Raw genomic sequence first — 27338 nt, 5'->3', positions numbered from 1 at the left:
CAAAGAGTACACATCGCTTGTTTGCGGCGTATTGCAAGCTGTTCCGAACCTTTTGTTTTTTGCACGTTCTTCGCATACATCATTTTGTTTTCCGCAAGGATCTTCAGTCACATTTTGGATTTGTACTGTGTTTGTGTTCACTACAGCCTCTTGGCCGTCGAGACACTGCGCAGGTAGGAGATATTTTCCTGTTACTGTCATAATCATAATTATGCTGATAGACTTTTATTGCAGGTCTTGCATTGTTTGAATTGTCCGTCGAAAACTTGCATATTAAAACTGACCATCACTACATCAGGGGCGGATCAGTTGCTTTGTAAGGGGGGGGGGGGGGGCACTTTGAATCCAAAGTGAATGTGATGGGCGCGAAGCGCCCGAATTTGCTAGGGGGGTCCGGGGGCATGCCCCCCCCCCCCCCGGAAAATTTTTTGCCCAAAGAAGCAAACTGGTGCCATCTGGTGCCATTTAAACTTAGAAATGGTCATAGAATCAGCATAGAAAAATCTTCTTTTTTTTTTCTTCTTTTTTTTTTTTTTTTTCGGGGGGGGGGCACGTGCCCCCTGTGCCCCCCCCCCCCCCTCGTCCGCCCCTGTACATTACCACGGCTTACAATATTCCCGCTGACAGTTATGTTTCTCTTTGTTTCTGTCAATCTGTCTGCCCAGACTGACCTTAGCACACACACACCGTTGCACACTCGCGGCACACAGAAACACACACACACACTGACTCAGTGACACACACTGACACACACACACACACACACACACACACACAGAGGGCACACACACATACACAGGGCACACACACAGGGGGCACACACAGGGCACATGCACACAAACACACACACACGCACACACACACACACCGTTGCATACACGTGACCGGCAGACCGGCACACTACGCGCGCGTGCGCGCGCACATACACACGTTCACACACACACACACACACACACACACACCGACTGAGCCTGACAAGTACTGACGTTTTGTGCGCGCGACAACGCACGCACTAGTGATATCCTTCGGCTTTATTGATGCCAAGAGATATGACGGCTTACTAGTGACAAAATCTCATAATTGTAATTATCAAGGGAAAATTAGTAATTTTCCCTTGATAATTACCATTTTCACGTGTTCATTACTAATTTTCCCGGGAAAATTACTAATTTTCCCGAAATAATTACTAACTTTCACCTGTTAATTACTAATTTTTAGTTTTGGTTCACTTCCTGATGGATTGCTAGTGCCAAAACTAAAAATTAGTAATTTTCCCGTGAAAATGAGCAACTAACAGAATGACGGCTTACTAGTGTCAAAACCTGGGGTTACCCATTATCACGTGATAATTACTAATTAACGCTGTCAGTTACTGTTTTCACTTGTTAGTTACTCATTTTCACGGGATAATTAGTAATTTTCACGGGAAAATGACTAATTTTTAGTTTTGGCACTAGCAATCCGTCAGGAAGTGAGCCAAAACTAAAAATTAGTAATTAACAGGTGAAAGTTAGTAATTTTCCCGGGAAAATTAGTAATTAACAGGTGAAAATTGTAATTATCAAGGGAAAATTACTAATTTTCCCTTGATAATTACAATTATGAGGTTTTGGCACTAGTAAGCCCTATGACGGCTTACTAGTGACAAAACCTGGGGTTACCCATTATCACGTGATAATTACTAATTAACGCTGTCAGTTACTGTTTTCACCTGTTAGTTACTCATTTTCACGGGAAAATTACTAATTTTTTAGTTTTGGCACTAGCAATCCGTCAGGAAGTGAGCCAAAACTAAAAATTAGTAATAAACACGTGAAAATGGTAATTATCAAGGGAAAATTACTAATTTTCCCTTGATAATTACAATTATGAGGTTTTGGCACTAGTAAGCCGTCATAAGGTGAAAACAGTAACTGACAGCGTTAATTAGTAATTATCACGTGATAATGGGTAACCCCAGGTTTTGGCACTAGTAAGCCGTCATAGGGCTTACTATAGTGCCAAAACCTCATAATTGTAATTATTAGTAATTTTCCCTTGATATTTACCATTTTCACGTGTTAATTACTAATTTTCCCGGGAAAATTACTAACTTTCACCTGTTAATTACTAATTTTTAGTTTTGGCTCACTTCCTGACGGATTGCTAGTGCCAAAACTAAAAATTAGTCATTTTCCCGTGAAAATTACAAATTATCCCGTGAAAATTAGTAACTAACGAGTGAAAACAGTAACTGACAGCGTTAATTAGTAATTATCACGTGATAATGGGTAACCCCAGGTTTTGGCACTAGTAAGCCGTCATAAAGAGCGTTATCTAGTCTTCTCCCTTTTTGGGGGGGGGGGGGGGGGTGTGGGATGGTGATAGCGAGGTACATACTCAGTCTTGGAATGATGCCACAAACAGAGGCAGGTATGTCGTTCAGGATATAAATGTATGTAAACATTCATGGTAATGGAGTCTGATGCGAATGCCTATAGATGTGTACAGTAAGTCCACACTGAGCTCACCACTGCAACCCATGTGTACTTTAATTCTATCAGACACTTACATAGTGATAGGCTTCCATTTGAAACTTCCAGGTTATCATGGTCGATTGATGCCCGACCAAAGCCTCATTGAAACCCGACGGAGCGAAACGACGATGATCCTAATTAGTTACCTATTTTCGGTATTCATCGAAATTGAACGCTGGTCGGCAGTAACTGACCGATCACAGCATCTGTTACATGTATTCTAAACACAGCCTGATTGAATTACAAGTTTATGTGCTCTTTCATTAAAGGCCGGGTCACACAAAAAGCGATCGTCTGCTTTAAAGTTTTTAACTTGTATTTTGAAAAAAAAAAGGTTTTGCCAACTAAATGTAGGTAGAATAGAAGGCATCCCCACTGGAACCTCTCTAGCTTTTCACCCTTTTTACGCACAGTTACACGGCATAAATTGCGAGTCATTGTGAGCATGCTATTTTTGTGTATGCCGTTCTCAGTCTTGAAAGCTTGCTCGTTCACAGGCACCATGCAGGCACTGGCTCCAAGAACTTTGGACCTGAGCGGTTAGATGAACCGTTTGGTTCAGCAAGAGAAACTAGGCCGATCCGGCACTTAGTTTGTGTGCTTCCTTAGTGGTCGGGTGTATGACTGTGTATGTGTGTATGTGTGTGCCACGGTGTGTGTGTGTGTGTGTGTGTGTGTGTGTGTGTGCGTGTGTATGCCAGTGTGTGTGTGTGCGTGTGTTTTGTGTGTTTGTGTTTGTGTGTGTGCGTGTGTGTTTTGTGTCAGTGTTTGTGTGTGTGCGTGTGTGTGTGTGTGTGTGTGTGTGCCGGTGTGTGTGTGTGGATGTGTGCGTGTGTGTGTGTGTGGGCAGGGGCGGATCCAGGGGGGGTGGGGGGGGGGGGTCCGGGGTTTCCGGAAACCCCCCGGCCGAACCCCCCCCCCCCCCCCTCCTTAAAAAGTATGTGATCCGCCCCTGGCAGGTGTGCGCACGCGCGTGTTCAGTATGTGCGTGCCGCGTTTGTATGTGTCACGCAGTAGTAGCAGAAAACGGTTCACCTCAACCATTACGTTGTTTACACTTACTCTTCTTAGCCACCTTTGCTATTCTTTTGAGTTCAGAAATTGTGGTCACATTATCAACTTTTCTTGTCAATAATATTGCTTTGATGTATGAATTGGAACACTCTGTTCAACCTTTGTGCATACAGCTATTACGGTTCCCACTAAAGCGCTCGGTAGCAATGTGCGGTCTTACACAGTCAGTGACAGGCGTGAGTGCACGGCAAGTGACACACACACACATACATGACCGTGCCGGGGCGCGAATGCCGGGGCAGAGATTCAGATAGTTTATGACAGACAACACGATGTACGGTACATCGACCTTTAGAGGCGTGCTTAGAGGCTGGGAAAAAGTCAAGGTTCTCACAGACACGACGATAAGCCTGTCGCAGCAGGCTACTGACAGCTGTGACACAGTCGCTGACTTTAGCAAAGTAACGACCCACATTGACTTGATTGCATGATCAAGGCAAATATTGCTGGGCTAGCTGAAAGGGCTTTGATCGGAGATCAAGATAAAGTCTTTCTCGCCTATACGATTTTGTTTGTGGCCACATATTTGTCCAGGCTTTTACAATGCAGAAGAGCATCCTTTCACTTGCACATACAGAAACACACACAAAAACCTGCTTGTCTACCCTCTGTGCAGGGCACGATGATTAATGTAGCAGATTTGGCATTGGTGTTGTTGTTTAGATTTTTTTGACTGATTTTATTTTTTCGAAATGCATGAGTAACAGAAACCTAGACACAGGGACCTAAAATGACGTGGAGTGCATGTTTTTTTCCCTTTGGTTCCCGGCCATAAAACCAAACGAAGTACCACTCGAACACGCAGACAGAGACAAGGACAGAGAGACAGTTGTTGTGAGACACGACCAGACAAACTCAGTTGTTTTGGAAGTCGATTTAGCATAGAAGCACAGACAATTTAGAGTCATCTTTCTGTATGATCAAAGTTTAAAGGCATACTCCTTCCTGTGATCTGGCCATCCTCTACTTCTTCTGCCTCTTCTCTTTTCAGAGTTGTCTTATTCTAAGGTTCTTTTTTTTTCGAATGACAAAGGTAAAAATTGTCAAATATTTTGCGATTTGCAAGACAAATGCAAAGTTAACTTATTTATATCACTTCCTTTGTAATGACTTAGCCGTTCTTTGTTCTCTCTGAAAGTTGTTTCTTTTCACAACGATGCACGTCGTTAGAGCTACGTACAGTTGTGATATAATATATTATATGGCTGACCACCCATCCCAGCACAAGTCACACATAACCATGCACTCACTGAATATATACCGACAAAATAAACTCCAATGTCGGATGTCCTGTTGGTGCCGGGTAAAATCACTTAGAATGTATTCTAAGAGCCAAACACTGAGAAAGAATGACCCATATTCTAATTTCGCGGATCGCGAAGGTAAAGCTTAGGTGCTAAACTTTTTGGACATATTTATCAAAACATTTAATCATTTAATAACACATCTATATTTGGTGCTTTTTGTGTGATTCTGTTTTGAAATAGTTTTATAATAACTTTCGCAGACGTGTTTGGTAACAACAACAAAATCTCTCTAGAAACACAACCCCCTACATGTATCCCATTCGTCGCTGGCCATCACAGCCACCACCCTCTCCTGTCTCCAGCACCCTCCCTCTCACCGCAACCCACAACTTGCTTCACTCCACCTCCAACCTCTAAGCACCTCCCATCCCAATCCCTAGACCCAGGCCAAGCCTCCACGCAAGCCCCTCCTCACCCCCCCCCCCCCCCCCCCCCCCCCCACTCCAAGGTCAGCAAAAGCTTTTTAGGTTTCTTTTCAGTCTTGTCTTTTTTGTGGTGTTGTTCCCTTGGGTGGCCGCGGACAAGAGTGTTCATGCACTGCATATTGTTGCCATCTGCCACAAGTGATGATTACATGAGCCTGGGCTTTTCAGTCTTGTTGCCACCCGACCTTCAGCTACCCTTCTCGGGTTCTACCCTTATTAAAGGCTCAGTCCTTCCTATGAAAAGAGTTCAGCTCACCGTCTCAAATTTGGCCTGGAAAAATACAATGTATGTAACAGAAATTCTCACTCTGAACAGGGACCTCAAAATAATGCCCCTCTTCTTCTTCTTCTTGTCGTTCGCTTTTGCTAAACTTGGAGTCCAGCTCTGGTAATGAAGCTGGTGGTCTTATGAAGAGCCTCCACAGGTCCATGCAGCTTCTCATGAAGGGGCACCGGCCTGGTCCAGATCTCTCTCCTCAGGGGCTGGAGATTCCTGCAGTCCTGCAGGATGTGGGCTGCATCCTGCTCTGCGTCTCCACAGGGACACATGGGGGAGGGCACGGCTCGCAGTTTTTTGTGCAGGTGTTGTTGCAGTCTATTGTGCCCTGTTCTCAGGCGGAAAATGACTACCTGTTTAGGCCTTGACAGTTGCTGGTAGCTGTCGTGCGTTGGAGGGGTCTTAAGCAGAGACTTTATGATGGTTTTCATCTCTGTGGAGCTCACTGGGCTTTCTTCTTGTTCGTCCTCCGCACCCAGTTTGGCCATTTTATCCGCTTGTTCGTTCCCCTCTATCCCGCAGCGTGAGGGGACCCACTGCAATACAGTTTTCAGACACTTGATGTTATGAAGTGTCGTTGTAAGCTGAGGCAGTTTGTTGTTGTTGACTGCTTGCAGCACAGACAATTAAGGCATCAGTCAGGAAGACAACTTGGGTGTCGGGATTGACCTTGCTGCTGATGGTATTAGCTGCGTGGATAAGCGCTTCTACCTCTGCTCTGTAGTTGGTGCAGTGGAGGCCAGTTGGTATAGCCTCTGCTTGCCACTCTCCACTGGGGTGTTGGATGTAGACACCAGCTCCTCCTCTCTTGACGGCGTCTGTGGCGGACCCATCTGTGAAGACCCGCATCCATGCTTCTTGGGGGTATCTTTCGTCGAGCATGGCAAGTGTCAGGGCTTTTTTCTGCACATCGCTCTGTTCATCTTTTGTTGTGAGATGAGGAACTGTGGTCTGGATGGACACGTTTTCAAGGTTGTTTTTCCAGGGTGGTCCTTTAAGGGAGAAGTGTGATGGGTGAACCAGTTCAGGCATCTTTGCTTGGTGTTCTCTCTTCAGGGCCCGTGTCTCAGTCGCAAAGCTTGATCTCTTTAGCCTGCCAGAAGAGAGCTGCTTCATCCTTGCATTCATTTGGTGGTCTGGAATGCACTGGTACTTGATGTCTTGTACCATCGCTTTGCATTCTCTTCTCTTGCTGAGTGGAGGTATGCCGGTCACCTGTTGCATCTTGTCTATTGGGGTTGTCTTCATAGCGCCTGTGATGATTCTCAGCGCTTGATTTTGGACTTTCTCTAGGGTTTGAAGGTGAACCGACATGCTTTCAGAAGAAGGAGTGTGCCTTTAAGCTGTACTTATTACTGTGACTTCCTGGGTGGCATTTATTTTATTCTATGAAGTGTTCCATTATATGATGGATGTCACACTGAAACCAAGGCGCTCAGTGTGCACAGCTAGTATCAGTACATTTCTCATCATATGAGGTAATTGAAAATAATTCTATCGTGTTTGTATGTGTGTATAGGTGTTAGAAGAGTTGTCTTCCTTGAAGGTGAGCCAAACTGAGCAGCATACTGTCCATTCAGCTCATTGGGAACAACAAAAACAATAATAAAAGCAGACTGGAGCTTATTATTGGTAGTGATGCCAACGAAGTGTCTCCACTGGATATTATCACGTAACAACGAGCTTGCATCACACTCAAGGAACACAACTCCTCGACAGCACAACACCCCCACAGAGTTATTTCTGGAATCTGTCTTTTGTTTGTCCAATGTTCAGTACTGCACATTTGTCAAATGTCATTCACATGGTATCTGTCATCCCGCTCATTCTGCACATGCAACAACATTTTGACGTTTTGGGCCGAGGGAACTTGTATGAATTTTACTTCTGGTGTCCACTATTTTGTTGTTGTGAGCTGTGATCATGACTGTTCCTGTCATATGGCAGTAGTAAGAAAAGGGCGTCCTTTCCTGTAGCGTCCCATCCCGCTCTGGACAGAAATGGACTAAGTGAGATCTGTGTGCAAGAATTGCAAGCCGCATTCGCTCTCCGTGCTCTCACAGCGACATGAAACTGACATATATATATATAGGCTATACGTTAACCGCAAAATTCCGGTATTTTTCTGGGCATAATCTAAGATAACCGGTAATAAAATTGGCAACCGGTCCCACACAGCCACTGGTCTTTCGTTTCTGACTTATGTAACTACTGTATCTTAGACTTGGTTTGACAGCTTGGTGCAACCAAGAGGTCGGTTTTTGCGAGTGCCAGAATGTGTACTGGTAAATAAATATCAGTTTAGAAAGAGGCCGACGCCATCAGTTACTTGTTGCACAAGTGAAAAATGAGGCCCTGTGAAAACTTTAGTGTCATGATGTCAAGGCACACATAGGCAGCGTAGGCTTTTTTTCCCCCGATTATTGTGACCGTTGCAGTGGATGCTCAACAGGCAGAGGGCATCACTTTGTGAAATAACATCAAAGGTGGGGTCACAGTCGTCACTGTAGCTCAACAGCCTTCAAACGTGTGAGGGCAAGTCTGACACCAAACTGTCAGATGAATGTGTGTGTGTGTGTGTGTGTGTGTGTGTTGGGGGGTCGGTGTGTGTGTGTGTGTGTGTGTGTGTGTGTGTGTGCATATCAAACCGAGCGTTAACTGGGCGAGAAACGTCCGTCCGTGCCCCACGGGAGATATCGACGTAACATTGCAAAGGCTCAGTAACCTCGATTGCCCCACACGCTTGTGTAGTGTACAGACCTTTTTTTCTTCTTTAAAAAAAAAATCTCAGCCAGAGTTCAAACTGGGTCAAAGCTTTTGCTGTCTCAGGACGGTGTGCGCGTGTGTGTGTGTGTGTGTGTGTGTCTGTCGGTCGGTCGGTCGGTCTGTCTGTCTGTCGGTCTGTCTGTCTGTATGTGTGTTTATGTGTTTTACAGCAATAGTGGAGACGGTGATAGAACGTATCTCTTTAATCAACAAGCGACGTAACACCTTTCGGCGCTCTGAAGGCGTGAACGTGACAAATAGCAAGGGCAAAAAGTCAGTCTCACTCATTGACTGTCCTCGTCCCATCGTCCCATTGGCCTGCCCCAGAACACAACTTGTCCCATTGGCCTGCCCCAGAACACAACTTGTCCCATTGGCCTGCCCTAGAACACAACTTGTCCCATTGGCCTGCTCCAGAACACAACTTGTCCCATTGGCCTGCTTGTCCCATTGGCCTGCCCTAGAACACAACTTGTCCCATTGGCCTGCTCCAGAACACAACTTGTCCCTTTGGCCTGCTCCAGAACACAACTTGTCCCATTGGGCTGCTCCAGAACACAACTTGTCGCAATGTACAAGGATACTATGGTTAAAATGCAGATTTCATTGTTTTCCCTCTCTCTCTCTCTCTCTCTCTCTCTCTCTCTCTCTCTCTCTAGCTCTCATTCTCTCTCTCTCTCTCTCTCTCTCTCTGTCTCTCTTCTCTCTCTCTCACTCACTCTTTCTCTCTCTGTCTCACTCTCACACACACACACACACACACACACACCGACCCCCAACACACACACACTGACGTACAACTCACACACACAAACACACATACAAACACACACACACGCGCGCACACACACACACACACACATGCACGAAAAACAAAAACAAAGACTCAAAACACAGATAAAAACTCAAGTCCAGCCTGCTGACAAAGGCCTTTGCTCAGATTCAAACCACTGGAATAAAGCTTTTCGCTAGTGGCAGACGGTGAAGGCATTAACAAGCTGAGGATTAAGGAAAACTGTGCACAGATCCTTGTTTGTTGTCAACTGTGCTACCTGTGACGAAAGGACACATTTGGGACCAGCTTAAAGTGTCCCTATACATTAGAGGTGGCCTGTCATGACAGGTATGTTTTAGTCAAGATAATAGTGTGGGTCCGTTTCTCCGTCGATATCAACAAGGCTTAGTAACCAGTTCGTCTCCATTGAGTCAACGTTCAGTGCAACGTCGTGTGCAAACTGTTCAAGAAGACCCGGGATGCGCACGTTAAAGATCCCGAGTTCCCAGCAAAAGTCAAGGGATTTGGAAACACGTAGATACCAAGCACGCGCACCGAATACGGCGTCAAGTTGCCCAAGTGACAGGGTTAAAAGGTGTGGCACGCAAAACGCTAAACGTGACTGTCACCATAAGGTCATTCATTCTGAGGGTAAAAAAGATCAGGAACGGATCGGAAGAAGAAAAAGTCAAAATAATAGAGAAACGACTACAGAAGGTGTCTTTTGTTGTGAGTTGCCTTCTCCTCGCAGGGGCCTCACCTGGCAGGTACCACTGTACATAGTTGGGTCATTTTCAAGCTAACAGAGATCGGTGTCCAGCGGACCGTGCAATCAAGGATAGGTCAGTCCATATTCGAAGCAGAAGGAAAAGACACTAACGAGTCAAAACGGAGATTTAAGAAACGAAACGTTGGGACGTTTCGTTTTGAAGTTGTGGTAAACGTCATTATTTCGGGGGTCTCTCGCTGGAAAGGTGAAGGTCAACTGAAACGGAACGTGGAACGTCAAAACGCAGTCACGTTTTCCACCCCCAAAAAACGAACAATATTTCGTCAACTTTTGTGAGTATTTTTGCACACTAACAGTTTTATTTGTTGGCCATTTTATGCATTGCTAGATTCATCAACCCTTTCACAGTCTTTCAGCGCTGAGAATGTGTTCATTGGAGGTAGACAACTGTTGTGAACTGAAATATTTTGAAGGGTGCTGATCCTGGTACATTTATCCAACTTCATGGTGAGAAAGCAAATGGCGAAGCAGAAGTAGGTCATCGCATCGAATTTTTATTCTGGCTTCGTATGTGATCAGGTGCATGAATTGAAAAATGTGAAGCTCTTGTGCGTGCAATGCGAGTATGTCAATCCTTTATTGACTCGTGGAGTTGAAATTATGCCATGCCCAGTCAGCGGATCATATCCTGCCATGCCCGGCCTTTCATTCCGAAACGAAACGTGAATACATCTAAATCTTGTCTGCGGCCTATGCCGTCTCGTTACACGTTCCGTTTCGCGGGGTGACTCATTCACCAAACGAAACGAGCTGCAAAACGAAACGTGCTGTTTCTTAAATCTCGCTAATGTTATTCACAGATCTTTTGCGTCTTCTTTTGTGCTCTGTGAACTTTTGCACCGTCATCAGCCTCTGTTTAGTTTCACATGACTGACTTAATTGGCTGTCTTGGACTGAATCGGACTCTTGTCTATTCGACCGTGTCATCCTCTTGCTTTTGTGAATCAGTCGTTGGTCAATGAAACCGGGGTGGAAGGTTGGTGCTCTGTTTGTGTGTTATTCTGTAGCACTTGCTCGCATCATTTCTTACATTTTGGAGATATCATAGAATCCAATAATTGATCTCGGACACAAAACAAGAACAATCAGTTACTAGAAAAATAAGTAACCGTTTTGGGTTTTTTTATTCTGGATTTTGGGACGTTAGCAGTCTATCTGTGTTTGGGTCTCTGACACGAAAACTAGTTCTGCTTTGATGAGACAGATATCAGAGAGAGAGAGAGAGAGAGAGAGAGAGAGAGAGAGAGAGAGAGAGAGAGAGAGAGAGAGAGAGAGAGAGATTTGGATGTCCGAAAATACATACGTATGTAGCTTATTTTGAGATTGTTCAGTCACATCTTCTCAGAGTATGTTGACACAGTATTTTCTTCTCCGTATTATTTGGAAGATTGCCTTTGCTACAATAGTTTGCGACTCCAGGTTTGTGTGTGTGGTCAAGTGTTTGTCGACTTACTCAGCCCGCAGTCGCCAGCACATTAAGTACGCCTTAAAGTCATGCCTTTACAGACACAGACCCCGTGAGGAGAAAAGCAGTGTCCGGTGTGACAGTTACTTCTTCTTCTTCGTCTTGTCGATCACTCAGATGGAAACGCCGGTTCTCCGCGCAAATGTTGCCGTGCGCTGTAGGTCGTCCAGACTGCCATAGAGCTTCCCTTGCACCGTGGTCGCCTCCACCCAGATCTGGCTCCTGAGGCCATCGTGTAGTGGGCAAGTCTGCAGCAGGTGTTCCGTTGTCATGCTGCCTGTTTGACAAGGGCACTGGTCTGACTGGCCAAATCTGAACTTGGTGAAAATGACAGTTACTTGAAGGTTCATTCCTTCTCGTGTAACTTACCCTGTCAACCACCACAAACCTTTCCCGACCTTTGATGGAACAAGAGCACTCTTCACCGTCATCCCTTTGGGGGTCCAGTAGCTCACTTGGTAAATCTCTGGACTTGTGTTCCGCGGGTCATGGGTTAGAATCCGGGCCTGGACGGACACGGGTAAGCTTTATGTGCAGACTCAGAGACGGTAGCCATGTCCCATCCCCGTGTCACCGGTCATTCTGCCATAAGTGTATGAGGCTGAACACCTATAAACGCGCACAGGTAGTGCGATTCTGTTGCTGCTGGCTTTCCACTGGGAGGAAGCGACCTGCATTTCCGAGCAATGGGACAATAAAGTGATGAAAATGAAAACAAATATCAAAATGTAACGGCCAGGCTACTTTTTGTGCCGAGTGGGAGTTTTTGTTGAAATAATTTTGTAATTGACTCCAGCGTCAACATGCACAACAACAACAACAAAACTTTAAAAAAAAATAAAAAAGAAGAACAAAAGAATCTCTCTTTGCACAAAAGACAGCCAGGCTGTTGATGTGTGTATATGTTCAAGTGAAGGATGTTCGCATTCCGTGTAAAAAGCCTTGGGAGATCCGTTATGGCTGACATTATCGTTCACACAGAAAGGAACGGCAGGCCCACAAACACGCAACGCCTGAACAGATTTACGGCCAAACAACCCATACGGTTTTCTGCAGGGGATCTCACATACATTCTGATTTCAGGGACAGTCCTTTTGCTGACCACTCTCTGGCCCGGTCCTACCGTGTGACGTCACTGCACGCCACGTCATCATGGCGTCCGTGTGGCTGCAGAAGGCCAAGCTGGCCGTGTTGCTGCTGATCCTGGAGGTGGTGTTCATCGTGCTGTTCGCGCTGACTACGGACTATGAGGACAGCGCCAAGCCGCCAGCCAGCCTGCACGTGAAGCAGGGAAATGACAGCCAGGCCACGCATGTAGGGGGGCATGGAGACAGTCACTCCGGGCCGGGACCTGTGGCCACGTATTACCCAAGTAAGTTACTTAGATTCACAGGAACAAGGAAAGACAGGTAGACGAACACTCCAAAATGCAAACACACTGCATGCACATGTCCTCGCATACACGCTCGCCTGCGCGCACGATCACCCATGCACAAGCACGCGCACGGAGACATACAGACACACACGCACAAACGCGCGCGCACCTACAGACACAGTTAAACACATTGAGACTACAAACATACACACACTAGCTCGCACGCACGCTTTCACGCGCAGACAAACGCACACGCGCACTCACATAAACACACACGCGCATATAATCGTACTCGGAGACGCCGCCATAAATATGTTCTCTTGTGTTGTTTTGTCATCATGTTTAAGAATGTATCTTTGCTGTACATGTATACTGTGTTTAATGTTTTATGTTGTGTCATGTGATATTGTACGCATGTTATACACACCACAACCAACTTTCTCATCCGAGATACTCACATCTTCTATGTCTATGTCTATGTCATGAATCAGAACGATCGTTAGCATTGCCACTGACCCTCCGAGCCTCACACTGCACTCAACGATGGACGTGACTGACAGTGTTTCAGGACGTGCACGTGATGATCTTCGTCGGCTTCGGCTTTCTGATGACGTTCCTGCGGCGTTACGGCTTCAGCAGCGTGGGCCTCAACATGCTGGTGGCCGCTGTGGCCATCCAGTGGGCCATGCTGGTGGCTGGCTATCTCCATGGTCACGGGGGGAAGGTCCATGTCGGTGTCACAACGTGAGTTAGTCTGTGTTGGTGTGTGTGTGTGTGTGTGTGCGAGGGGGGGGGGGAGGTTGGGGCTTTTTTGGGGGGGTGGGGGGGGGGGGAGTTTGGTTGCTGGCTATCTCCATGGTCATGTAGGCAAGGTGCACGTGAGTCCCATCAGAGAGCTCTACGTTTCACAACCATTGGTGTGACGAGCATGATGAGATGACCCTCTTGTCTAGAAACACTCGACATGTTATGTGCAACTTCTTCACGCGAACGTCCTGATATTTAGAACTCGCTGTGTATGCAGGAGAGAGTCAGGAGTGGTGGGCGGATGTAGGGGGAGGGGGGGGGTCTAAATATATGTGAGTAGTGTTGTTGTTGACTGTCACCCTAATGGAGAGATAGCACACACGACCGTTTTCAATCACCAACCATATTCAATATAACCAGCTGTCCTCCGTGCTCTGAGGATTTTGGGATGACGCATCCTGTAGGGCTGCTCTGTGAGGACATAACAACGGACCTACAGGACCTTATGTTACCGTTCATCGTTCGTAATGCGGCTATGCCAAGGCACACATACAAACTAATAATAACAAATCTTCTTTCTATTGCGCAAGTCCCGATACAAAAAACATAAAAACCACACACACACACACACACACACACGCACACAGACACACACATACATACAGACACACACAGACACACATACATACATACAGACACACACACATACATACAGACACACACACACACACACACACACACACCCACACACACACACACACACACTAACACTACCGTGCAGACAGGAGGAAAGACATACCGTACAAAACATACCAACTGCTTACTTTCGCCCAACACTAGCTTGTTTCAAACCAATAACTCACCAATACAGTACCACTGGCCATACACAGCGACGTGCTCAGTGATGCATCAGTATTATAACAAAGATTAAATTGAACATTGACCTAGGGGTGAAAGGAGTTGGGAGTTCGCTTTTGGCCAAACGGCCTCAGGAACACCGTGAGAAAATCTCTGTTTTGTGTTCATTAGGGAGGAGAGGTCGGTGTGGGGAGGTTGAGAGAATGGACACAGGGTTTACTTGAATGATGATTAAAAAAAATCAGAGCAACACCATTCACACTCTGGAACACTCTGCCACCATCATTCACACTCTGGCACCCTCTGGCACCATCATTTACAGTCTGGAACACTCTGCCACCATCATTTACACTCTGGCACCATCATCCACACTCTAACACCATCATTCACACTCTGGCACCATCATCCACACTCTGGCACCATCATCCACACTCTGACACCAGCATCAACACTCTGACATCATCATCCACACTCTGACAACACCATCCACACTCTGGCAGCATCATCCACACTCTGGTACCATCATTCACACTCTAACGCCATCATCCACTCTCTGGCACCATCATTCACACTCTGACACCATCATTCACACTCTGACACCATCATTCACACTCTGACACCATCATTCACACTCTGGAACACTCTGGCACCATCGTTCACACTCTCGCACAATAATCCATACTCAGAAACACTCTGGCATCAGCATTTTCACTCTCAAACAATCATCAGCACCAACACAGTCCCACAATCAATCACCACACACACACACACACACACACACACACACACACACACACACACACACACACACACACATTTTTATCCCTAGTGGGATTCGAACCGACGACCTTTGGAATGGTTTTCCGCTTTTCTATCCACCAAGCCACTTTGGTTGTGAAAGGATCTCAGAAAATCTAATATATGACTGTTAGACGAACGCTTGGCCTCATGACCCAACCGTGAGCGAATATTCACGCCAGAAACCAGCAGTAGAATGACACCACCAGCGCAGCACATATCTGAGTCAGTGAGCGATTGGCAGTGACTGCATTATTACCGTGGGTAATGTGTGTGTGTGTGTGTGTGTGTGTGTGTGTGTGTGTGTGTGTGTGTGTGTGTGTGTGTGTGTGTGTGTGTGTGATATATAAAGAGAGATTAGTTTGTGTTTGCCTGTCTGTGTCGGTGTTTCTGTTTGTCTGTCTGCCTGTCTTGACGTGTCGATGTCTGTTTGCTTGTGAGTTTAATCATTTATGCACTCTTATACGTGTGTATGCGTGCGTACATCAGTGTGAGTGTCGGCCTGTCTGTCAGTGTGTGTCTATGTGTCGGCCTGTCTGTCAGTGTGTATCTATGTATCTGCATGTCTGTGTTGCAGGCTGCTGACAGCGGACTTTGCTGCGGCCTCAGTGCTGATCACTATGGGGGCGTTGCTGGGCAAGACCAGCCCTCTGCAGCTCGTGGTCATCTGTCTCCTGGAGATCGTCTTCTTCGCCGTCAATGAGTGGGTCGGTCTCTCCGTCCTGCAGGTACACGCTGCTTTCTTTACAAGTGTGGGAAATGTGTATTGTGTTGCTGAGCAAGAGAGGGAGAGAGCTGAACCGGCTACACCGCTTAACTTAACTTAAATTTTTTTTTTTACAAGGATGGAGATTCAATGCTGCTCCTTTTATTCCTGTGTGTGTGTGTGTGTGTGTGTGTGTGTGTGTTTGTATATATATATATGTGTGTGTGTGTGTGTGTGTGTGTGTGTATGAGCATGTGTATGTTTTCTTCCTCTGTGTGTGTGTGTGTGTGTGTGTGTGTGTGTGTGTGTGTGTGTGTGTGTGTGTGTGTGTATGTGTGTGTATGTATGTATGTGGTCTGTGTGCGTGCGTGCGTGTATGTGTGTGTGTGTGTGTGTAATACATAGTAGTGTACGAGTGCCGCAGTGCTGGTCGTTGCCAGTGGCCGTGGAGAGGGAGGCATGCAGAACATTGTGGTTTGCCACAGAATGTCAGCACAACCACCTGTGTCCCGTGGCTGTGTGCAGGTGGCCGATGTGGGAGGCTCCATGTTTGTACACGCGTTCGGCGCCTACTTTGGCCTGGCCGTGTCACGTGTCCTCTACAAGGAAGATGTGACCAAGTCCAAAATCGAGGGCTCCGTCTACCACTCCGACATCTTCGCCATGATTGGTGAGTCCATGCAATGTCAAGGCCACTGCCTAGTTTAAGGCACATGAACTTCAATGATAATGAGCCCTCAAAGATGATTTAGGTGTATCATCTCAGCTTCGATTCTCAAACACGGTGTATAGTGGTTTTTTTCTCAAAATAAAGGCCACCAAACCTGGGAAATGTGGAAAAAATAAAGGAGATTAAAACTGCTGGTAAATCTACAGACTTTATGAGAACATTTGTGGGAAAAGTATGTAAGGAGGGTGTCAGAAACAGAGTTTTACTGTCAGGCTAGCTATGCCGTGATCCCTGAGTTTGTATAGGCGCTCATAGCGCACCATGTGAAGACCACAGGCATGATCTCGAGGATGTTCCCAGTCTTCAGCACACCTTCCACATAATACCTAGAGTGTTTCTCTTTGTTGTTGTAGTGTCTTCAAATGACGTCCTCTTGAGCCCTAGTGGCCCATATAGGACATGTCCTGTTGATTAGCCCTAGTGGCCCATATAGGACATGTCCTGTTGATTAGCCCTAGTGGCCCATATAGGACATGTCCTGTTGATTAGCCCTAGTGGCCCATAGAGGACATGTCCTGTTGATTAGCCCCAGTGGCCCACATAGGACATGTCCTGTTGATTAGCCCTAGTGGCCCATATAGGACATGTCCTGTTGATTAGCCCTAGTGGCCCGTATAGGACATGTCCTGTTGATTAGCCCTAGTGGCCCACATAGGACATGTCCTGTTGATTAGCCCTAGTGGCCCATATAGGACATGTCCTGTTGATTAGCCCTAGTGGCCCATAGAGGACATGTCCTGTTGATTAGCCCTAGTGGCCCACATAGGACATGTCCTGTTGATTAGCCCTAGTGGCCCATATAGGACATGTCCTGTTGATTAGCCCTAGTGGCCCATATAGGACATGTCCTGTTGATTAGCCCTAGTGGCCCATATAGGACATGTCCTGTTGATTAGCCCTAGTGGCCCATATAGGACATGTCCTGTTGATTAGCCCTAGTGGCCCATATAGGACATGTCCTGTTGATTAGCCCTAGTGGCACATATAGGACATGTCCTGTTGATTAGCCCTAGTGGCCCATATAGGACATGTCCTGTTGATTAGCCCTAGTGGCCCATGTAGGACATGTCCTGTTGATTAGCCCTAGTGGCCCAAATAGGACATGTCCTGTTGATTAGCCCTAGTGGCCCACAGAGGACATGTCCTGTTGATTAGCCCTAGTGGCCCATATAGGACATGTCCTGTTGATTAGCCCTAGTGGCCCATATAGGACATGTCCTGTTGATTAGCCCTAGTGGCCCACATAGGACATGTCCTGTTGATTAGCCCTAGTGGCCCATATAGGACATGTCCTGTTGATTAGCCCTAGTGGCCCATATAGGACATGTCCTGTTGATTAGCCCTAGTGGCCCACATAGGACATGTCCTGTTGATTAGCCCTAGTGGCCCATATAGGACATGTCCTGTTGATTAGCCCTAGTGGCCCATATAGGACATGTCCTGTTGATTAGCCCTAGTGGCCCATATAGGACATGTCCTGTTGATTAGCCCTAGTGGCCCATATAGGACATGTCCTGTTGATTAGCCCTAGTGGCCCGTATAGGACATGTCCTGTTGATTAGCCCTAGTGGCCCACATAGGACATGTCCTGTTGAGTAGCCCTAGTGGCCCATATAGGACATGTCCTGTTGATTAGCCCTAGTGGCCCATATAGGACATGTCCTGTTGATTAGCCCTAGTGGCCCACATAGGACATGTCCTGTTGATTAGCCCTAGTGGCCCATATAGGACATGTCCTGTTGATTAGCCCTAGTGGCCCATATAGGACATGTCCTGTTGATTAGCCCTAGTGGCCCATATAGGACATGTCCTGTTGATTAGCCCTAGTGGCCCATATAGGACATTTCCTGTTGATTAGCCCTAGTGGCCCACATAGGACATGTCCTGTTGATTAGCCCTAGTGGCCCATATAGGACATGTCCTGTTGATTAGCCCTAGTGGCCCATATAGGACATGTCCTGTTGATTAGCCCTATAGTGGCCCATATAGGACATGTCCTGTTGATTAGCCCTAGTGGCCCATATAGGACATGTCCTGTTGATTAGCCCTAGTGGCCCATATAGGACATGTCCTGTTGATTAGCCCTAGTGGCCCATATAGGACATGTCCTGTTGATTAGCCCTAGTGGCCCATATAGGACATGTCCTGTTGATTAGCCCTAGTGGCCCATATAGGACATGTCCTGTTGATTAGCCCTAGTGGCCCATATAGGACATGTCCTGTTGATTAGCCCTAGTGGCCCATAGAGGACATGTCCTGTTGATTAGCTATATCTGTTGTAAAGAAGATATTTATACATACCTAGTACTACGTTCTGTGGGTAACATAAACACAAAAATACCAAGCATGCATCCCCCGAAAGCGGCGTGTGGCTGCCTAAATAGCACAGTCATACAGGTAAAAACCAACTTGTGTAAATTAGGCACACGAGTTTACGTGGGAGTTTCAGCCCATGAACGCAAAAGAAGAAGTAGTGCGAATAAAACATGCGATGTTTCAGGCACCATCTTCCTGTGGCTGTTCTGGCCGAGTTTTAACAGCGCCCTAGCGGTGGAGGACGCGCAGCACCGGGCCGTCATCAACACCTACCTGGCCCTGGCCGCCTGCTGCGTCGTCACCTTCGCCGTGTCCTCCCTTACTGACCAGCACGGCAAGTTTGACATGGTCAGTACCACGTACACCGTGCGCAATATAGTACATGTACACTTCAACCTGCCTTGGCAACCACCTCTTGATAACGTTACCTGTCCATTACAACTCCCTCAAAGGTTCCCTGACAAAGTATTATGGGGTATACAGTTGATGGGGACCACCTGTTTATAATGACCACTGTTGGTCAGTCTCTTGGCTGGTCCTTATAGAGGCTTTTTTCACACAACACTTCCTGATCAACAGGTTACAGGTATATGCTATTGTTAATGTTGTTGGAATTTGGCTCTAGTGTGTTAACGTCAGAGGATTTTGTGCGTGCTTCTGAGACCTCTTGGTGTATTTTGTCAGGATAAAGTAAAAGACCAAGAAACAACATGCTTATGGTCTTTCGATCACACAACAGTTCTTCTTTGAAGAATGACCCATTTATCACTGGCAATACAGTGGAATCCCCCTTATAAGACCTAAAACAATCAGAAAATCAGGGCTAAAAAAGGAGTGTTAAAATGGGGGTAAATTGACAGTGGTAATGAATAATACATGTTTAAAAGTAGGTCGGGTCTTCAAAGGGTGGGTTTTACTGTAATAATTACTCTCAAATAGTGGTGCTCTTGTGTGCTGCAGCCTAGGGTTTGAAAAGGTAGGTTTTACTGTAATAATTACTCTCAAATAGTGGTGCTCTTGTGTGCTGCAGGGTTTGAAAAGGTAGGTTTTACTGTAATAATTACTCTCAAATAGTGGTGCTCTTGTGTGCTGCAGAGTTTGAAAAGGTAGGTTTTACTGTAATAATTACTCTCAAATTGTGGTGCTCTAGGGTTTGAAAAGGTAGGTTTTACTGTAATAATTACTCTCAAATAGTGGTGCTCTTGTGTGCTGCAGGCTTTGAAAAGGTAAGTTTTACTGTAATAATTACTCTCAAATATAGTGGTGCTCTTGTGTGCTGCAGGGTTTGAAAAGGTAAGTTTTACTGTAATAATTACTCTCATATAGTGGTGCTCTTGTGTGCTGCAGGGTTTGAAAAGGTAGGTTTTACTGTAATAATTACTCTCAAATAGTGGTGCTCTTGTGTGCTGCAGGGTTTGAAAAGGTAGGTTTTACTGTAATAATTACTCTCAAATAGTGGTGCTCTTGTGTGCTGCAGGGTTTGAAAAGGTAGGTTTTACTGTAATAATTACTCTCAAATAGTGGTGCTCTTGTGTGCTGCAGGCTTTGAAAAGGTAAGTTTTACTGTAATAATTACTCTCAAATATAGTGGTGCTCTTGTGTGCTGCAGGGTTTGAAAAGGTAGGTTTTACTGTAATAATTACTCTCAAATAGTGGTGCTCTTGTGTGCTGCAGGGTTTGAAAAGGTAGGTTTTACTGTAATAATTACTCTCAAATAGTGGTGCTCTTGTGTGCTGCAGGCTTTGAAAAGGTAGGTTTTACTGTAATAATTACTCTCAAATAGTGGTGCTCTTGTGTGCTGCAGGGTTTGAAAAGGTAGGTTTTACTGTAATAATTACTCTCAAATAGTGGTGCTCTTAAGCTTGTGTGCTGCAGGGTTTGAAAAGGTAGGTTTTACTGTAATAATTACTCTCAAATAGTGGTGCTCTTGTGTGCTGCAGGGTTTGAAAAGGTAGGTTTTACTGTAATAATTACTCTCAAATAGTGGTGTTCTTGTGTGCTGCAGGGTTTGAAAGGGTAGGTTTTACTGTAATAATTACTCTCAAATATAGTGGTGCTCTTGTGTGCTGCAGGGTTTGAAAAGGTAGGTTTTACTGTAATAATTACTCTCAAATAGTGGTGTTCTTGTGTGCTGCAGGGTTTGAAAGGGTAGGTTTTACTGTAATAATTACTCTCAAATAGTGGTGCTCTTGTGTGCTGCAGGGTTTGAAAAGGTAAGTTTTACTGTAATAATTACTCTCAAATATAGTGGTGCTCTTGTGTGCTGCAGGCTTTGAAAAGGTAGGTTTTACTGTAATAATTACTCTCAAATAGTGGTGCTCTTGTGTGCTGCAGGGTTTGAAAAGGTAGGTTTTACTGTAATAATTACTCTCAAATAGTGGTGCTCTTGTGTGCTGCAGGGTTTGAAAAGGTAGGTTTTACTGTAATAATTACTCTCAAATAGTGGTGCTCTTGTGTGCTGCAGGTTCACGTGCAGAACGCCACACTGGCAGGGGGCGTGGCTGTGGGCACCAGCGCTGACATGATGATTGGCACTCACGGGGCGCTCATCATTGGCTCTGTGGCTGGAGCGCTGTCTGTCATTGGTTACAAGTATATCACGGTACAAGACGGCTTGTAACACCAAATCTTGTGAAAGTTTTGAGGGTGTCGGTATCTGTGAGGAACAGAATGGTCTTTGAACTGTTTATTAGTGTAAATAACCAATTACTTTTTTACGTTTGAAAAACGTTTGCTTGAAAAAAGTGTGTTCAATCAGGCTAAGCTACTATGACTTTGAAAGCTTCCTGTTTTGTCCGAACCAATCACCAATTGACTGTATTTAATTGTAGCTTGTAGCGATAGAGCACTTTGCTTGCTAGTGTGCTGGAATAAATTCCCATGCCAGTTTTATTTTGGTTTTCGGTGTCCTACCAGTGTACTGTTACACCAAAATGTTAGCATGAAAGTCAGGCTAGACAGTTTTTCCCCAAAGCAGCGATGACATACATAGCACCAGACTACTACTTCATGTTTTTCTTGAGAAAAACGAGGCAGTCTACATGTTCTGCCTTCAGGCTCAGATGGCACACTCGTAGCTATGATTGTATTCAGGTATTTCAGTTGATCGCTATGGAAATGCATGAAGAATACCGATTCCAACCGGCAAGGCTAACGCGAACTGTTTTTTCTCTTCACACCGGTTAGACCAGTTGTTTTTCAGTATACTGCTGCAGCTCTAAAAACCTCAACATTCTTGATGAAGCATACAGCTGTGGAAACTCCAGGAAAAGCTAGCCTTTCTGGAACCTTCATATCATAATTAAGCTCAGTAACGAAAACCTTTAATACAAGTGTTTTGTAAGGGATTAAGACTACTGCTGGTACCATCCGAATCATGATGCAGGTATTGTGCTTGATGAGTTACATGTCAACAATTGTGTATTGCAGCCGTTCCTGTCATCCAAGTTAAAAATTCATGACACATGTGGAGTGCACAATCTGCATGGTATGCCCGCCATCTTGGCCGCCATTGCTGGCTGTATCGCCTCCCTTCTTGCTGACACCGATAGTTATGGCTACACGTGAGTATAATGTCTTTGTGACATCAGCGTCGTTTCATCATGAACTTCATAGTTGTTGTCAACATGCAGACTGCCTTTTTTGCCATGTACGTGCCATACGTGTTTGTGTGTGTGCATGTGTGAACACAATTGTGAGGGCCCCAAAGGGGGGGTATCATCACGATCACGGGAAGGGAAATTTTAGCTTTCACGATCACAGTTACCTTGATTTTTGTTTTCACGATCACAAACACCTTGAGGAATAGAGGATCATAGAGTGATACAGCTGTGAAAAATGTACGTTGAAAATAAAATGCTTTGCAATAATGCCCATCACGATCACGAAAACAAATGACGATCACGATCACGAGACTTGATTTTTGTGTCATCACGGATCAGGGGCAAAGTCCCATCACGATCACAGAAATGGAAATTTCGGCAATCACGGTCACAGAAAGGTCAAAAAACGGCAATCACGATCACGATTTTAAACCCTTTGGGGCCCTCAATTGTGTGTGTATGTGTGTGTGTGCATAGACATGAGCCATATGTGAGTGTGTGTGGTTTTTAGTGTCCGAGTCTGTGCATACATGCTGCTGCATGTGTGCATAATTTTGTGTGTGTTTCAAGCCACTGCTGAATATGTTTATGAAGAGATAGCAAAGAAAATGAGACCTGTAAATATACATGTCCTGCTGTTGCTAACTTTTGGATAGTCCAGCAATCCCATGTCTTTTGCCTTGTATTGCAGACTGTACCGGCAGTTCCCACCCAGGGTGCCATCCAACGAAAGCAGCTTGGAGTTCCAGATGATCAAACAACACATGGATGTGGAGCCTGGTCTGGGCAGGACTGGGTCTCAACAAGCCGCCTTCCAGATTGCTGCACTGGGCATCACTCTGCTGGTGGCCATCGTTGGAGGACTGCTTGTTGGTTAGTCACACACAGACAGAAAGGGAGGGAGGGAGAGAGAGCATTAAGACAGAGAGAGAGAGTTTAGAGAACGAGGGGAATTTCTGACATGGCCAAAAAATGCAATTACAGACATTGTGTGTGCATGCATGTGTGTGTGTGTGAGCAATAAAGAAAGCTGAGAGGGAAAGAGACAGATAAACAGAGTCAGTTCGGAGAGCAAGAGGGATTTCTGACCTGGCAAAGTCTGCAATTCTGCAATGTTATTGATCCACACTTTGCTCAGATTTTGTCTCAGATATAAATTGAAGATGGTAGCACTGATATCGGCAACTTTAAAAAAAAAAAGTGTAGTCAAGCCAAGTGTTTTGATATATGACACATACTTCTTAAACGTCAAAATAATATGCTGTCACATTATTTGCGCTACATTATGCCCTTTGGAAGTTTCCATGCAGCTTTTGTGTTGACTGATATTCACATTACAATGAAATTCTGGTACAGAAATCAGTATGCACTTATATTACGGTTGTTGTAAACAAGTATCTTTGAAGGAATGTATTTTTTTTTCAAGAATCAAAAGGCAAAAAAAGGTTACTGTTACTGTCATAGACAATAGCAAACATCTACTGATATGTCGAAAAAGTGGTCTTTGCAGAGGACAGACAATCAAATATACATGTAATGAGACAATGAACAACAACAGAACTCAAGAAAGCTCAAGAAAGCGTTGTCCCTCTTATCTCACAGATGAAAGGAATGACACAGAATCAAAATGACATTGGCACGGAAAGCATGTTTAGATAAAACAGATCTCTTTGTTTTTCAGGTGTGATTGTTCGCTTTGTGCCCCTGAACCAGCCCCGGGGTCTTTACCTGTTTGAGGACAAGGACAACTGGGAGGTTCCTGAAGACCCTTCAGAGGTAGGGGCGCCTCTGTTACACGCCAAGGGGGAGACAGAGACGGCTTTATTGAAAGCCTAGACCAGCTCCACAGGATGCAGTGACGACTGGAGACCAGGTTTTCAGCGTAGATTCCCTTCACAGGGGAAAGAACTCTGTAATTACCCACTTGAGAGGGAAAAGTTGCCACCTATACAGGGTGGTCCAGAAAAATCTACGAAAATTGATGTCCTCATAAATTTCAAGGTCTCTTGTACACTTTGCCTCAAAATTAAATGAAAATCGGAAAAACAAAAATGTGCAAGCAAAGTGAAAATACGATGTGGCTAAATTTTTATTGACCACCCTGTATAAGATTGAACACTTTGTTCAGTGTACAGAGTGCCTTTCTTTATGGAAGCTGTTAGTCGCATTGGATGAAACAACACACTACTTTCACTGCCCCGTGTGTGAACAACCCTGGCACTTGCTTATATGATGCAGGTGGTTTTCTCACCAGACAAAAGTGCAGTGGATATTTTCATTGTCAACTGTTTTAAGTTGAGAACAAATTTTAAAGGGTATATGAAAATGATGTAACATCATAGTTTCATTTAAAGGTTATGCTCCTTTCGTATAACATATAATTGTCATGATGGCAGGCAAGTGTTATCTACTAACCTGTTAAATTGAAGAACTAAGACAATCATCTTACTCATTAACGCAGAGGTATTTAGCCAGAAATTAGACAATCAGCTAGGTTTCAAAGCATGTAACATACCTCAAGTCAGTAGAGCGCATGTGATTGTTCGATTCTGATCTGATGTCAGCAGACCTCAATTTACCTCAGAGCATTGGCACTGCCGTTTTAAAGCTGTGCAGTTTGTTTGCTACTTCTCCACTCAAATAAAACTTGACTCTCATGTAAGACGTGCTTTGAGGTACCCTCCTCCTCATGTAAATGATGATGTAAACCACCACAAAATCTGTCCATGCTTTTACATGGGATAAAAACATCCTTCCACCAAGACACTTCGGCAGCCTGGCTGCTTCCTCAAAAGAGTGCTAGGGAACTTTTGGGCTGAATTAGTTAAAAGTACAGATTGACAAAGGTGTCACAGGGATCGCGTTTACGCACGATTTTTGCGTATTTGACGCATTTTAAAAGTCGCTGATGCGTTTTTTTCGCCGCGCCGCGTAAGCCATACGCAAAAATATTGTAACTTTTTCTTGTCTTCACGCAGCGCTTTTGCTCTGACTTAATAATCACCCGATCCTGAAACTGACTATAGGGCTCGAGAAGTGACGACACACATGAAATCTGCGCGTCAAAACTAAAGTCCGTTTCTTTTTGCATCGAAGTATCGCAAACGAACGTAACGAGGGTATTACCAGATAATGTCTTGTCGGATAATGAAACAGACATTAGCTGCTCTCCCATCTCGCGCTTCCAAAAGGCGGAAAGTGTGTCTAGTCGTATTAGAGCGGGAAACAAACTCGCAAGGCCCGAAGGTTGGAGACAGCAGGGGTGTTATTCGACAGGCGTGCGCGGAGTTCGACAGGAAAACTCGCCGTATTTAGGTAAGGAGTGTCTTTAAGTCTTTCGTGCATGTTTTGTTTGTGTCTGTACGTGTTTTCGTAGTACGCAAAAATATTGGTCCGTGACGCGTTTTTTTCGTTTCGTTGCGTATGACTTACGCGTTTTTTAAAAAGCTAGCGCGATCCCTGGTGTCAGTTGCAAAATTAATGCAGCAACAAATTCCCACTCTGCACAAAAAATAGTGAGGCTGCAGATTGTAGTATGTGTCCCAGTGGAAGGATGGTCCCATGTAAATACCTCAACACATCTAGTTGGTGTTTTACAAGATGGTCCCATGTAAATACCTCAACAAATCTAGTTGGTGTTTTACAAGATGGTCCCATGTAAATACCTCAACAAATCTAGTTGGTGTTTTACAAGATGGTCCCATGTAAATACCTCAACAAATCTATTTGGTGTTTTACAAGATGGTCTGCGCAAGGAGAAAGGTGCCTTTTAAAAGATAGGATGTAAAAAATATGCATCTCATAAACAGCTAAACAACGGGCAGCTATTTCAGAAACGAGTGTATCGATTGAACATTGGATTTATCTTCATTGGCCGTGTGACGTCAGAGGATGACTGAAACTTATATTACGGCGACTGGCAGAGACTTCAAAAGAGTGCATGTTTATGTTCACTCAGTCGTAAAAAAATAAAAGGAATTCTAACTAATATTGATAAATACATCAACAATATTTGTATTTTTTACCAAAATATGATGTTTGATGCAGATGGAGACAGTCATTGTTCATCTTCACCGCTAGCTTGGTCTCATAGAACAATGACTCTCTCCATCTGTGTGAAATGTCATATTTTGGGTAAAAACACTTGTACACAAATTTGCAAGTTAAATCATATCTTTCAAAAAGATAAGATGAAAATTAAATAAGCACCTTCCTTTTTCACAAATCTAGATAAGATTCTTGTCTAGACCATCTCATAACTGTACTGTGAATGTTTTGTATTGTCAAATTCAAGAAACATTCTGTATAATTCACTTCTCTTGTGCTTTGACAATTTGCAATAAAAAAACTAATTTGTTAAATATTATTTTTGCGATTTTTGCATCACAATCACTGGCTGAATTTATGTTCTGTGTTGTACATTCTTATTTCATTGTGCAAATATATCATGAATTTCTCATTCGAAATGATAAAGTTGTGTGTGTCTATTTGAGGATGAAAGTCAATGTTCCACTCACTTCCTTGCCGCAGAAAGAGACGAGTGCCATATGACTGTCGCTTGCTGTTGCCATGCGCTCATTTTTGCTGACTGTCTTGATATATTTGCACCCTTACCGGCTTAATGGTAATGAACTGTTCTTGAAATGTCCACATATTTTGCTCAGAACAGGACGCCATTCTTGAGATTGTTCATCATCAATCGGCATTGTACCATCATCATACAAACAGACCACATGTACTTACTTGTATGTTTCTTTACCCCATGAATAAACGTTGTACTGTAATTATGGTCTTGTGTTTTAAATACTGTG

General features: G+C 44.7%; 2 protein-coding genes across 3 annotated transcripts; one reads left to right on the top strand and one right to left on the bottom strand.

Annotated features, from left to right (window-relative positions):
• Positions 1-27311, top strand: LOC138973144 (ammonium transporter Rh type B-B-like). 2 transcript variants are annotated; one of them, XM_070345813.1, is made up of 10 exons: positions 1-173; positions 12479-12767; positions 13331-13514; positions 15751-15901; positions 16405-16549; positions 19110-19273; positions 21390-21527; positions 22355-22488; positions 23219-23400; positions 24209-27311. In XM_070345813.1, exons 2-10 carry the CDS (start codon positions 12548-12550, stop codon positions 24361-24363), a joined length of 1473 nt encoding a protein of 490 aa, XP_070201914.1. In that variant the 5' UTR covers positions 1-173; positions 12479-12547; the 3' UTR covers positions 24364-27311. The 2 variants fall into 2 exon arrangements, with proteins under 2 accessions (XP_070201914.1, XP_070201915.1); XM_070345814.1 differs by lacking the exon at positions 1-173 and having other exon boundaries at positions 12628-12767; positions 13262-13514.
• LOC138974574 (uncharacterized) lies at positions 5570-6913 on the bottom strand. Its single transcript, XM_070347293.1, has 3 exons — positions 6269-6913; positions 5953-6135; positions 5570-5593 (listed from the first exon to the last, which is right to left on the bottom strand). The coding sequence occupies exons 1-3, from the start codon at positions 6911-6913 to the stop codon at positions 5570-5572; spliced, it is 852 nt and encodes a 283-aa protein (XP_070203394.1).
• Positions 27312-27338: the final 27 nt, after the last annotated feature.

Source organism: Littorina saxatilis, linkage group LG8 (assembly GCF_037325665.1).
Source record: "Littorina saxatilis isolate snail1 linkage group LG8, US_GU_Lsax_2.0, whole genome shotgun sequence".
Taxonomy (NCBI): domain Eukaryota; kingdom Metazoa; phylum Mollusca; class Gastropoda; order Littorinimorpha; family Littorinidae; genus Littorina; species Littorina saxatilis.
This window is presented reverse-complemented; position numbering and strand designations above follow the sequence as displayed.

Excerpts from the sequence above, each read along its gene's own strand:
- LOC138973144 (XM_070345813.1), top strand. The coding sequence starts at position 12,548 with ATGGCGTCCGTGTGGCTGCAGAAGGCCAAGCTGGCCGTGTTGCTGCTG. Across the intron at positions 12,768-13,330 it reads TGTGGCCACGTATTACCCAA|TGTTTCAGGACGTGCACGTG; the intron begins GTAAGTTACTTA and ends CGTGACTGACAG. Across the intron at positions 23,401-24,208 it reads CGTTGGAGGACTGCTTGTTG|GTGTGATTGTTCGCTTTGTG; the intron begins GTTAGTCACACA and ends TTTGTTTTTCAG.
- LOC138974574 (XM_070347293.1), bottom strand. The coding sequence starts at position 6,913 with ATGTCGGTTCACCTTCAAACCCTAGAGAAAGTCCAAAATCAAGCGCTG. Across the intron at positions 6,136-6,268 it reads CTAATACCATCAGCAGCAAG|TGGGTCCCCTCACGCTGCGG; the intron begins GTCAATCCCGAC and ends ACTGTATTGCAG. Across the intron at positions 5,594-5,952 it reads AACTGTCAAGGCCTAAACAG|GCCAAATTTGAGACGGTGAG; the intron begins GTAGTCATTTTC and ends GTATTTTTCCAG.